Source organism: Hemicordylus capensis, chromosome 1 (assembly GCF_027244095.1).
Source record: "Hemicordylus capensis ecotype Gifberg chromosome 1, rHemCap1.1.pri, whole genome shotgun sequence".
Lineage (NCBI taxonomy): Eukaryota > Metazoa > Chordata > Lepidosauria > Squamata > Cordylidae > Hemicordylus > Hemicordylus capensis.
In genome coordinates this window covers 126,644,047-126,657,686 of record NC_069657.1, presented here as the reverse complement: position 1 = coordinate 126,657,686, position 13,640 = coordinate 126,644,047, and the positions used below count along the sequence as shown (strand labels likewise).

At 41.6% G+C, this 13,640-nt stretch overlaps 1 protein-coding gene across 2 annotated transcripts; it reads right to left on the bottom strand.

Annotated features, from left to right (window-relative positions):
* Positions 1 to 147: 147 nt before the first annotated feature.
* On the bottom strand, positions 148 to 12,777 carry PSMG1 (proteasome assembly chaperone 1). Of its 2 annotated transcripts, XM_053285454.1 has the most exons (7): positions 12,529 to 12,777; positions 10,807 to 10,916; positions 10,420 to 10,571; positions 7,570 to 7,632; positions 4,462 to 4,660; positions 2,997 to 3,133; positions 148 to 419 (listed from the first exon to the last, which is right to left on the bottom strand). In XM_053285454.1, the coding sequence occupies exons 1-7, from the start codon at positions 12,657 to 12,659 to the stop codon at positions 348 to 350; spliced, it is 864 nt and encodes a 287-aa protein (XP_053141429.1). In that variant the 5' UTR covers positions 12,660 to 12,777; the 3' UTR covers positions 148 to 347. The 2 variants fall into 2 exon arrangements, with proteins under 2 accessions (XP_053141429.1, XP_053141430.1); XM_053285455.1 differs by lacking the exon at positions 10,807 to 10,916 and having other exon boundaries at positions 12,529 to 12,735.
* Positions 12,778 to 13,640: the final 863 nt, after the last annotated feature.

The window sequence follows — 13,640 nt, the reverse complement described above, 5'->3', positions numbered from 1 at the left end:
TAGCCAAATACTGTTCAGAGGCTTCACTACCACAATATCCCATACTGAATTACAGTACACAGCTGACAACTGGAATAAGAGTGATGTACCTTTCTTCATATGAGAAGTGGAAACCCCATATAGAAAAATAACTTCAGACTGTAGAAATTAAGAAACTAAGATTTTAATTAACATTAGAATGTAGCAGAATGCCACGCTACAATAGTCAGCATATGAAATGCAAAATAACGTATTCCACTTTTGAAGAAAGCCACAAGTCCCAGATACTTTCAAGCAAAGCAGCTGCAGTTTACAAATGCTGAACTGTAATCGGGCTTGAAAGTGTTAATCAGGAATAATCCTCCATTCTAAGTGTAGATGTTATGAATGTCATTATTCATCCTCAATTGTGTTAGTATTTCGGTGCTTCTTGAAACATCCTGGATAACACACACAAAAGTAAAGATTCAGTAAAGAAATTATACTTATGCATTAGTGTATTCAGTTTTCCTAGTCTTCGATATAACACTTTTGGAAAAGATAGCACTCTTTACAAGAATAAGTCACATCGAAAGCCTTATTCACATGTTATGTTCAATGCACATACAATTTGTATACAGAGTTCACATGTACAGTTCTGTATGTAGTTATTCACATGTTACATGGAACATACGTAGAGCAGTACACTTCCTATCTGAATCCTGGATTTCAGGAGGCCTATACATGGGTTCACTTTTAAAATGAATGCATCTACAGTCCTTCACGCAATATGTACAAAGACCTGAATACATGTACAACATAATGTCTGAAGAGGGCTTAAATCAGGCATATATGTGAAAGTCCATATAAGAAGGGGCAAAATTCAAAGTATATCCACCTTTGGCTCAGTTCAAATGTAGGACTAATATGACAAAGGTATGGAAGAAAATCAAAGGATCAGCAGGTTTAATTTAAGCATTCTGAAATCTGCTGTGAGCAATGGGATTTTACTGTGCTGAGCAGTGCACTGGACTGTATTTATTTATTTAACATATTTGTATACCACCCAAAATGCAAATCTCGTTAGACAATGTTCATCAATGGAAACATAGACTCTCCTACGAACAGGCTTCTCCATTCACTTCAATGCTATGTGTGCAATGGAAAAACACATGGGAAACATTCCCAGTCCTTGAGTTGGAGGAAGAGTGAGTGAGTACACAAGAGTCCCCATAAGCACAAAGAGTGGATAGATTGTAACAAACAGTCCTTTTATTGCCAATTATAACTGCTTCCAGAGTTATCCACTTGTTGAGCCTAGCCTATGAAGGAACCAACAGATCAAGTCGAAATACTCAAGAGTTCAGGTACTCTGACAGTAATTTCCATTAAACCTTGAAAAGTTTCACTGGCAAGGCATGACAAGTACCACAGAGGTAACATGCTCACAAACAATGATCTCTGCATCCATTTTTAGTAGGCATTTGTGTCTAGTTTCAAAGGTTTACAACGTCCAAGGTTTCAGAATGGGTATCAAAGTTCCTGAATTATCAAAATACTTTCCTACAGTTCCTACAGCGACTATCCTGTGGCTGAAAAGGTCAAGGCAACACATCACACTGATGTACAGCCTATTGCTAGATGGGCCTATGATCTCCCAAGTTGCATCTCAAGGATATGTAGTTCATAAGTCTGATATGGAACCAGCAACTGCTTTAATGAGGTACCACATGTCTTGCTTGCACTGCAGGGAAATACTACTGATTGCTCTAGGCTGCAGGAAGGTTTATGCAAGATACCCCTGCTAACTTGGCAAAGAGGCACCTTTTAATGTGGTGATTCTCTTTATTTAGCAGGGGGAGAGTAACTGGCCCTATCCACCCCCAGCACAGTACTTCCAGTGACTGTTGCTGGTGTCTATCTTATGTTTCTTTTTAGATTGTGAGCCCTTTGGGGACAGGGATCCATTTTGTTTATCTTATTTATTTGTTATTTCTCTGTGTGGTTATTTCTCAGGGTGGTTCACCCTGAGCCATTTCTGGAACGGCGGTATAGAAATCAATCAAATAAATAAATAAATAAGATAATAATCAGCTACACTTCGACTAATACTGCTGCTAAAACTCAATTCCAAGGATGTTTCTACTCTATAGACTTCATTTGGTTGAATAGTCATCCCCTCTGCCAAAGGAATTCTGGGAACTACAGCTCTGCTCATTTTATTTATGTATTTATTATTTCTCTATGTAAACCACTTTGGAAACTTTTGTTGAAAAGCGGTATATAAATATTTGTTGTTGCTGCTGCAAGAGGGGTGGACTAGGGAACTCCAACAGATAATTTGCAATACATTCACAATTACAGTTCCCAAGATTCTTTGGGGAAAGTCATGACAGTAAAAATGGTTCGAGATTCTTATTTTCAGGTATACAGTCTATGAGAGAAAGCCCAGTGCAACTTTTATCTTTTGAATTAAACATTTCATGAGTATGTTTTAAGAAGATTTTCAAAGACGACAAATCTGGATTTACACGAGAAGCCCTTAATTCAGTCAGTGCCTTAGGTTAATCATGAAAAAACATAGTCCAATTAAAGTCAGATAATTAGATTTAAACCAACTTAATCCTAATGACCGATTAACTTGCTGTGAATAATGGCTGGTGCCAGCATCCAGCAAGGCCAGGCAATTGCTGAACAATCATGAATGTTGGAAAGACGTGCCAAGCCAAGCCTTCAACAATATCATGAACAATCTGCATTCCCTGCTGCTTTCCTAATGCCCTGAAGTGGGAAGGACAGATTAAGGGTCATGAGGCCACGCAAGCAGCATGCTCTTGCTGAGGGAGGAATTGAAGTCTCTTGCCTAGAAATCCAAAAACATGTGGACTGGGCCTTTCTGGGAATAAAGTTGTATAATTGCTAGGAAATGCCCCCCATAAATCAGGTTTCCTTCAGAGCAATTGCAATAGTTATTCATTAGTCAACAGCTTTAGTCAGTCTAGAATAAGACCATGTACACACCCAATAGTTAACCCTACCTTGACCAAACCCTTCAGAATTTTGGAGGACAGAACAGGCTTGAAAGCTCCAACTGTGACAGTATCCAGTTTGATGACATCAGTATAGCACTGATAAAGCACTGCAGGTATTTGCCACACCTGACAGTAACTGAGAACTAGGCAAAATTTAAAAAGAGAAGAGAGAGAATGAATGTTATGCAGTGTTTTATCAGCAAGTTGCTCTCATGGTGAATCATAAAGTCAAACAGCAAAGAGAGCAATTGATCAGAATGACACACACATTTTGTTACTTAAAACTTGCTTGGCACTGCCAAAGATTCTGCTAACCAAATTTGCCAAAATGCAAGATTTATTGGCACAGAAACACAGATCATACAAAAATGCCACCTCCTACAGGATGTCCATTAACGTGCAAGACAGCACTTGACAGATTACAGGAGCTAGAGAGCCAAGGCGCCTAGAAATGTAACCATGTTACATAGACTAAGACGTTCAGAGGGAGATTATTTAATTGAATCTTTATCTGTCCCATACAGCCCTGTTTCCATGTTAAGGGGATCAAGAGAAGCCCATTTACCCTCCCCCTCCACAATGTCCATTATAAAGTTGGATACCGCACACTCAAGAAAATTGTCCTAAGTTGTGGGCTGGCTCCTAGATTCAAAGTAAATTTGTCAAGGCTTGATGTAACATATCAATATATTCCAAACAACTGAGGTCAGACATGAACTACCATAGTTAGGACAGTTTCAGGACTATTAAGATGGACTTCCCTTGTAAAAAGTTAAACTGTATCAACATATATGTTCTCTAGTCCTACCAATATATAAAACATTATTTGAAGAAAACAATGTTCAGACTGTATATACTTATTTCAAACTGATTTTCTTCTATTCTTGCTAATGCTTTTCTTCCTTTTCAGTTTCTCTCATTTTAATTTTTTGTTGTTAGTTATACATTTTCTGTTTATGATGCGTGTAAATTCAGTTATGCTTTAAATTGTTTACACTGACATTGTTTAAATTAGCAGTTTTATAATGTTTGAAAAATATCTTAAGACAAATAGCTGAAAAACTGCCCAAGTTTTGAAACCAAACATTTTCAACATATTAAAAAAGTCCAGTATATTTATCAAAACAAAAAGTTCAGCTGGTGTCATAGCAATTACCTCACAGGAAAACCAAAATATGCATAATGGCCACAGTCCAACAAAAATTAGACATTCTTAAATTAATCACTAAATAAATTTAACTTTGTTATTTTATGACAGAATTATTTAGGTGTGTCATACAAGTATTGGTTCAAATGCTGGATTTAAAAAAATGCTAAAAGTGATGTTAGCACAAACAACTAGGAGTTACCTTCCTTAATAAGCTGCTAAATATTAAAAAAAAAACCAAAAACAAATTATTGTCAGCACATACATTTTGTGCTGCCAAAAGACAAAGAACACAGAAACAAATAGAAACAAGTTAATAATTACCTGCTGCAGGGAGATCCCGTATGATATTTGGCTGTTCTAGAAATGAGCAACAGACTTGATCTTTAAACTCTTTTGTCTTTAGTGCTTTCAGAAAAGGAGAAGGAAGAGTTAGCGTTGATTCAGGTGTTTTATAATCTGTAATGGAACACGCTGAGAGTACAAGTACTTGCAAATCAATCTTCTGCAGGCATCCAAAAACCTACCAAGAAAATACAAATCACAAGAAGAAAGACTATGGTGGAGTCAATTTACACCCAATAGCACCAACATGGGAGCCTCAGAAGCTTGTGTGGTTCCTCATACATCTGACATGACCTTTTATGTTTATCACAGCAATACAGTGAGCACCCCTGGAGGTGGCTTTCATGCTACAGCTGGCAAACCAACCTTTCAGAGCAAGGGTGTTGTGGCACCTTCGAGACACTGTACAGTTGCAAGGAAGAAAGCATTAAATCTTGATTTGGAGACAACGTATTCTTTCAATGCATTCAATAGTTCTCCTTTATACACACATATACTCCTGGAACCCATAACTGATTCCCAGATCAGGAGCAGATGGGAAAGGTATCAGAAGCGGAGCCTGCATGATCATCATTGTCTGGACAATCTAAGGGGCAAAGAGAGTTTAAAGCGGTCCTGTGTCTCACCACACATTTTTTTTTTGAGGTATCAGTACTGATGCACTGAAGCGTAACTGCCAAAAGGCTCCTGTGCATGCTCTAGCAGCCTTTATAAGCAATAACCCTACTTTGTGCAGAATTTTGTTGCAACGGGTTGGGTTTGATTTGTTTGAAAACAACAAATGAAGCCCAATTAAGATTTGCAAAGTCCCACGACAGTCTCAACCCATTTTCCTTTTGGGATGCTGGCTGAAGAGCTGTTACTCTGGACTATGTTTTTTGGTATGTACATTATATTAAAATGCTACTCAATAAAATAGTCAGCCAGAATATTGTGAATAAAACCAATGATTATTATTCAAATTTACCCTGCCTTATCCACAAGAGATAGGTTAGGAGCACAGTGCACTTAAAAAGGCTGCAACCACAATACAGATTAGCAAATACATTGTCATGAAGCTCTTCCTCCTTTGTGCTTGCCCTGTGTCCCTACAACTCCATCCTTAACATAGAGCAAACAAGCACTATGCGGCAGCAGTTGCTATCCTCCCTTCCTAGCATTAGGGTTTTAAACAGCACATTAGGGATGTGCACAAACCTGTTCAAGCACTGGGGGGTTTGAAGTTCGAAGGGGGGGGGTCTTACTTTAAGGGCCGGGGAGGGTGCACTTACCCTTCCCTCTGCTTTCCCCCCACTGGTGCCCTGTCTTTTAAGCATCCTACAGGGCAGCAGCGTGCTTCCCTGCCGCCCCGTTTGCTCTTCGGACGGAAGTAGCTGGCATGCATTTGCCCACCGGGTGGGCATGCGCACGCTCGTCAGGTGCGCACTCGCACGACAGCTACTTCCAGCTGAAAAGCAAATGGGGCAGCAGGGAAGTATGCTGCTGCCCCATAGGACATTTAAAATACCAGATGCCGGGGGGAGGGGTAAGTGCCCCCTCCCCCTCCCTTAAAATGAGACACCCCACCACCATCGAGCCACCCCCGCCTGGTTCTGTGCACATCCCTACAGCACATTACACATTAAGAAACACCAGCAGCTGGCAGGGCTGGGTATTTGCCAGGGCCCAGATTTGATTATTAGGAGCAAATGGAAAGTCAGAACCACTTACCATACTTACCTGAATCCAAGACTAGGTTCCCCTCCCTGCAGTTCTTTGATTTTAGAAATTTGGTTTGTCTTAAATGCAGTCACTTTTGGGTAAACACAGGTATATAAAAGGTAAAGTGTGCCATCAAGTCAATTTTGACTCCTGGCGCGCACAGAGCCCTGTGGTTTTCTTTGGTAGAATACAGGAGGGGTTTACCATTGCCTCCTCCCATGCAGTATGAGATGATGCCTTTCAGCATCTTCCTCTATCGCTGCTCCCGATATAAGTGTTTCCCAATCTGGGAAACATACCAGCAGGGATTTGAACCCGCAAACTTCTGCTTGTTAATCAAGCATTTCCCTGCTGCGCCACTTAAAGGGACAAACATAACCTGTATTTAATCTGTAGTTTTCAAAGGGGTAATCTTATATTCAGAGACATCTTCTATTTGGATAATTAGGGTAATTGCTCTCACTTCGTACATAATCTTGCTGGATCAGAAGTAACATGCAGTGTCTTGGATATTCCAGGCCCTAATCTCTGTGAGAAAACCCCAGAGTCCCCTGCAATAGCACCAGAGGCCTTGGGATGTATTCTCATTTGTCTGGGGCCTGGCCAAGTCAGAAATACATCATCTCTGTCAGGACACAGGGCAAGTTCTGCAGTACCGGGTGCTTCCAAACATTCTCCAGGAGAAGCCACATGCATTCTGTCATATGAAACATGCAGAATCTATATATCTATATATGTAATTCTCTTAAACGTACCTGTTACTAATCCCACGTGTGGCAGCTCTCGAGAGTTTGCCTGCTCCCTCCTCTGCCTGCTGCTCTCACCAGCCCACCAGCCAGAAGCCATAGGCAGTGGGGAGGAGAAGCAGGCTGGCGAGGCAGCGGAGGAGCAGATGCTCTGCACCCGGCCCAGCTAGTAAGAAGTATTTTGTACCAGCCCTTGACTATCTTGGTTTCAGAGCCCCCTACTCATAAAACAAGAGCACGGTCTTTCTTAAGAAAAAGCACAACCCTACAAATTAAAACCGATTAAGAAAAATATATATACAACACACACACCTTTGGACTGAAATAATTCACCAAAACTACATGTGCAGCTAGCTTGCTGTCACTCACCTCGAAATTCAAGGATCATGGTGGGATAGAAAAGTAAATAAAAAGATCATCTGGACCACTACAGCTTTAAATGTATTACAACAGATGTTAGCAGCACCAGCAATAATGTGGCAGTCAAATATCTATTTTCCTGGGTAGTGGAGAAGGAAATAGGAATGTCTGAATCTATGCAGAAATTAAGTTTATAAGAAGTGGAGGCAAATTTTTCTTGATGACTGGAAGTAGTGGTGTTTTGTTCGTTTGCACACACTCCTTGAAACTGGACTTTTACCTTTTCAAGCCACTGAAATTGTTGATCCTCAGCCACGACACAGTTGCACTGGCACAACAAAATCTGAAAAGACAGAATGGGAATAAATGCTTCATGAGTCTCAGTGACACTCCTTTCTATGCTACATATTAAGATGCTGCAGTGTCTAAGGCTACAATCCTGTGCATACTTATCCGGGAGTAAGTCCCTTTAAACATAGTGGAATCAACTTGTGTGCATAGAGTTGGGCTGCAAATCAGGTTTCATTTCGACTAAGCCCCACAGTGTACCCATTTTCAGATCACAACCCCGTCTGCAAGGCCCTGTGTGCACACTGGCAAGGGATACAAATGGAGAGAGGTCATAACTCAGTGGGGGAACACATGTTTTGCATGCTGATTGTTAGATTAGGCCACCCTTTGCAGCCCAAACTACATTTTAGCATCTCCCAGGCAGAACTAGGACCTTCAGGTCCAGATTTGGACTACCAGAGACCAAAGAGAAAAGAGGATCTTAAAATTGAGACCTCACACCTGTCCTTCATCTGCTAACAATGGGCTGGAACAGGTCTTTCAGGAATCAATGACCTGGGAAGACCCTGCGGAAACCAAAGACAGCAACACCCAAGCATGGATATGCTAAAACACCTTTTCCAGACTGAATGTTACTGTCGGGCTGGCCTACACAACACAAAGCCCGGAAGCCAGATCTGGCCCATGGGGACTTTTCTACTGGCCAGCAGGTAGGAATATCCTGCAGCAAATGGCAGCTGGAAACTGCCTTACAGTGCCAGCCTATGCATGCTTACTTGGAAATACACCCCACAGTATACCCAGTGAGGCTTACTCCCAATTAAATATGCCTTAGATTTCAGCTTGAAAGCAACAGCAATTTAGGAAGAGAAGAGGACTTGGCATTTGTTTGGAGCTGCCATGTACTCCAGGTGCCCTACTGACTCAGCAGCGGCAGGGCCTATTTTCTGGCCAATATCCTTGATTAAAAACTGTGGATCCCTTAACAAGGGTGTTCTTTGTTTTTTTTTTTTTTTGAGAACTAACAGCTGCTTTCATTAATATTTTAATAATTAATTTTAATGGAATGATTAATGTGCTGAAAATTGACCTCAGCCCCGCAAACCAAGTCATGGTTGGTTCTGGCCCAACACAGTATTTGAGTTGTGCATCCCTGCTGTAGGGAATACTCCTCTGCCAAGGCAGTCCCCTCTTTGGTGTTGATGAGATTCCCTCTCACTGAATGAATCACTGTGGGAAACCTACAGCTCTTGACTGAATCATAATCAAAATCAGGGAGTAAAAACCATGAACAGTTTCCTCCATTATCAACAATTCCCACAAGCAGATCTGCCTGAATTTTCAAAAGAAATTCTTTGCCCAAAAGACAAAACAAACAAACAAAAAAACCCTAAGCTTCAGCAAAAGATCTATCCTCTCCCAAGAAAACAGAGTGAGGCTCCTTTAGCTTTATTCACTCTCACTCCCACCATTCTGAATGAAATGGAGCTAGAATCTATTCAACTGTGTTATTTCCAATCAATTTTGGGTATAAGAACCCCAGTTCAGAGCCAATCATTTGAGCAGTCTAATCAGAATACCAGAGATAAAGAACATTCGTGAACTATTCCCAAAGGATCCTTTGGCTGCATGGATCTCTGTCACAGAGCTGTCTGATCAGAACACCAAGATAAAAAGAACTTGCTGACTTCTTCCCAGAGATCATGCCTGCATTGATCTGTGTCCCAGAAAGCAGCCATTCTACTGCAAAGTCCAAAAAGAGAGTATGTTCTGTGGATGAGCCTTCAGAGATTCTTAACTATGAGAATCTCTGATCGCTAAAGAGCCAATTTCACTCAACTGGGTATTTTAACACTCTCCCCCTTACAATCTTCAAACTCAGCTACTCAGAGCTTCCCCGTGCCAAGCAGATCTCTGATTCCATCATTCCAGTCCAGCAAAAGCTACACAGACAGGACAGGTATATTCCCCCTTCTTTGTTTAAGAAACATATAGGGGAACATAAGAGCAGTGGGGACAACAACTGCTCTGATGCACCTCTAGTGTGCAATTATAAGCTGACCACATTCTGGGCTTGGCAAAGCTCTTGATCAGTAACTCTTGCACAAAAAAGCACAGAAGACACTCAGCCTAAACAGTGTTATATCAATCTAAATAAAAGCACTTAGTACAGCTACATAGTCACAAGATGCAGCATAACCGATCTGTCTCTTTAAGATCTAAGAGAGGTCTATTGATGGCTACTAGTAGGAGGGCTGTAGGCCACCTCCAGTCTCGGGGGTGGGGTGCCTCTGGGTACCAGTTGTGGGGGAGTAACAGCAGGAGAGAGGGCATGCCCTCAACTCCTGCCTGTGGCTTCCAGCAGCATCTGGTGGGAAACTGTGTGAAACAGGATGCTGGACTAGATGGGCCTTGGGCCTGATCCAGCAGGGCTGTTCTTATGTTCTTATCTCTGGACTGAAGTCCTTGTGAATACAATCAAAAGGTATCTCCTCACACTTTCTCAACAGGACAAGAGTTTAGTAATATATATTGTTAGGCTTCTATTGGCCGTTTCACCATCAAATAACTCAACGTTATTATACAACTGGATATTCTTCATGAAGGAAACATCTAAAACTCATTTGAAATGTCAAATATTCTTTATTCAGATGCATTGCCCCTGAAGGTAACATAAGAACGTAAGTGAGCAAATATAATTTTCAATAAGCACTTCAATTTTCAGCATTTTGAGGCTTTATCTCCTCCTTTATTGGTTTCCCATTTCCTTACTGCTGTGCCTTCTTTTCTACTGGGAGAAAAAGGGCTACAGGTACCAATCATCATAGATATTACTTACTGTCGGATCTGAAATTAACCTATAGAACAAACAGAAAGAATCTGTTGGACGGACATTTGTTGTGTTTGATGTTCTGCACCACTCATTCCACAGTTTAGCAACTCCAACTACTTCCCAGCATCCAGAATTCAAAACAAAGGACGACAAGAATGCTGTGAACAAAACCAGATTTATTTTATGTAGAATTGTAATGTTCTGCAAATTGCTTGGAACCATCATTTCTACAGAGAAATTTGATGAGGTAACTCAGTTTACAGGGACAGCATGATACACAGGTTGAGTGTGTCACTCAAGACACACTGAAATTGATGTAATAAAAATGTGTAAGATTCTCACAATTGCTTAACACTACCCCCCCCCCCCAATAACTGATTTTGCAGTGCTTACCTACTGCATTGTGTCCTACACCCAATATGAACTTTGAGCAAGGAAATTGCTTGTTGATAGAGCTTTCAGTAGATGCATTGGTTGTTGTATTCCAAAGGATGTGAACTTCTCTAAATATAATAAATAGAATAAAATTTAAGAAGTTCTGAGCAAGAATATGGATAAGAAGCTGAACTGAGCAATGTTAAGTGTTATTTGCACACCTTAAAATAAAGACAGGTTAAATGCAAAAGTAGTTGCTCTGGGTCCTTAGTATCACCACTGAGCAAGTGACATAGTTCTCCACTCATTCCTACAGCGAAAAAAGGCCAGCCTTCTGTAAAAGTATACCTGATCCAATTGCCTGCAGAAATCAAAAGGTAATGACAGCAGAAGTTCCCAATGTTTAGTTCTATGATGGGGCCTTTTTCCTGACACAACTCAACCACTGATGCTGCAATTTGAACTCAAAGATTGGTGTGCGGTGGAGGAGACAGGTGCTTCTTTTTCACTCTCTACCCTCTCCAAAAATCAACTGCTTCCCAAAGCTGTTTCTACTCTGACAGGAAAAAATATATGGGGTATTTGTATTTTTTCCTCAGAAAGGGTAAATGCAGTATTTCCATTCATCTGAATCACCCCTCCACATGTGCTCCAAAACCAAGAGTTTTGGAGCACATGTCGACAAGCGATTGGAATGCATGCCACTCTCATGCAATTAAAGGATGCCCCAACAGTGTGTCATTAGGGTGGGTGTACTCTTGGCGGGGAAGTGACTTGACTAGCAAGCCAGAGGTTGCCAGTTCAAATCCCCACTGGTATGTTTCCCAGACTATGGGAAACACCTATATTGGGCAGCACCAATATAGGAAGATGCTGAAAGGCATAATCTCATATGGAGCAGAAGGAGGCAATGGTAAACCCCTCCTGTATTCTACCAAAGAAAACCACAGGGCTCTGTGGTTGCCAGGAGTCGATACCGACTCAACAGCACATTTTACCTTTACTCTTGGCATGCATGACCCTGTCCCAGTTGTGTGATGAGGTGTGTGCTTGAACAAGCCCAGTGTCTGCAGGGCTACAGACACAGAAGTCTACCTCCAGGTAAACCAAGCAGTCAGATGAGAGCAAGCTCCTACATCTAGCATGCTTGTTCTCCAACCTAGTTTAATCGACTCAAGGCAGGGTTGGCTCCAGGTTTGATGGATCCCTCAGCAAGGTGAATTCTGGTGGCCTCCCTTGAAGCATACTGGCAAATGTGTGTTTCATATAAGATCACAATTTAAGCAAAGTACAAAACAAGAAAAAAGTTGTTCTCTAACTCAGTTATGATAGGAAGGCTACTCTACACATGCTCAGACACACAGTCATTATTATATCATAGGCTCAGATTGAATGGCGACCACAGAGCCATGTGGCTTTCTTGATGGAATACAGGAGTGGCTTACCATTGCCTTTCTCCCCCGCCCCGCCTCCGCCTCCGCCTCCGCCCCGCGCAGTGAATGGTAATGCCTTTTGCCGTTGTCACTGAAATGAGCAGGCGCCTCCAGCACCTCCCCCATATCGATGCTACCCGATATAGGTGACTACACATATATATATATTTAGTTTACTCGGCAGTCTGGGAAGCACACCGGAGGAGATTCGAACTAACAGCCTCTGCAAGCGGATTCGCCACTGCAGCTAACAGGCTCAGATGAAACGCTACTTTCCCCTCTCGTGTACCTCAACACGCCCTGCTACCTTTTCTTTTCGAGTTCCAGGCGAATCTCGCGATCTTCCGGCGTTTCATCCCGTTCCAGGGCCGCCTCCTCTTCCTCGTCCACGCCAGCACGAGATGGTGCGGCTACTACCTCCCCAAAGAACGTGGCCATCTGCTTTCCTGCTTGCGCGCTCCAGCACTCAGCTCAGTGCCCCGTCCGCGTACGTACCTGCCTGCGCAAATTAAAAGCTTGTACCCTTCCGGGTTAACTCGAGCTACCCCCAGTCAACAATGCTTGCTTGCCACCACAGAGCTATAAAACGACCAGAGATATGACATCAATAGTCTTCATAGGGCATTTCCGGGTTCAAAGTGGAGAAACAATTTTTTAAATGCTTCTGACAAGCTAGCGAGAACTGCCCATACCCATAGAAATCAATGGAAGATAAATCCGGAATGTTGACATAGTTGTGACTGGGCGACAGCATGTTTCCGTTCCCCCATCCCAACAACGTACCAGTAAAGAAAAGAATCCCTGCCTTTTCTAAGTCGGGTCTTATTTCTTGTGGAGCATTATTATTAATTATTATATTATATATTATATTATTATTATACCTTTAAGGGACTTGTGACGTAGAAGTGGTTTCCCTTCATACTCTGTGAGTGTGGTTTTGAGTTATTTTGTGTGAGAGGTGATCGGAAGTTGGTTGCTGTGCAAACTAGTTGTGTGTTGCTTAACCTAATTCTAATAAATAAGGCTATTTCATCAACCACCCTGCCTATCAATCAATTAACTTTTTAAAAAAATAACAGCCTTTAAGCCATCCAGAAAAACAACAACAAAAAGAACATACAGAGGTGCAATGAATATCATAAAGGGCATCGAAAATGTAAAAACAGGATTACGAATAAAACTACAAATACATTATAAAAAACAATGGCGGGAAGTCTGTCTCATAGCCCCATAAATGAATTTAGCTACTATTTTAGTGACTTCATCATTGGTGTCAGCCAGGCAAAGTTAAGATAGAAGGAGTCAGGCCTATCAGGGAACTGCTCAAAAACTGGAGACAATAATTCTCTCCTCGAATCATGGTATAGAGAACAATATAGCAAGATGTGCATGACAGTTTCAAGGCTACCCTCTCCACAT

Bases quoted from the DNA above. Each gene is read 5' to 3' on its own strand.
- PSMG1 (XM_053285454.1), bottom strand. From the start codon at position 12,659: ATGGCCACGTTCTTTGGGGAGGTAGTAGCCGCACCATCTCGTGCTGGC. The intron at 10,917-12,528 runs GTAGCAGGGCGT...TATTATATTTAG, and splicing joins CTGGAACTCGAAAAGAAAAG to AGAAGTTCACATCCTTTGGA. The intron at 3,134-4,461 runs GTAATTATTAAC...AATTTTGCCTAG, and splicing joins ACGGGATCTCCCTGCAGCAG to TTCTCAGTTACTGTCAGGTG.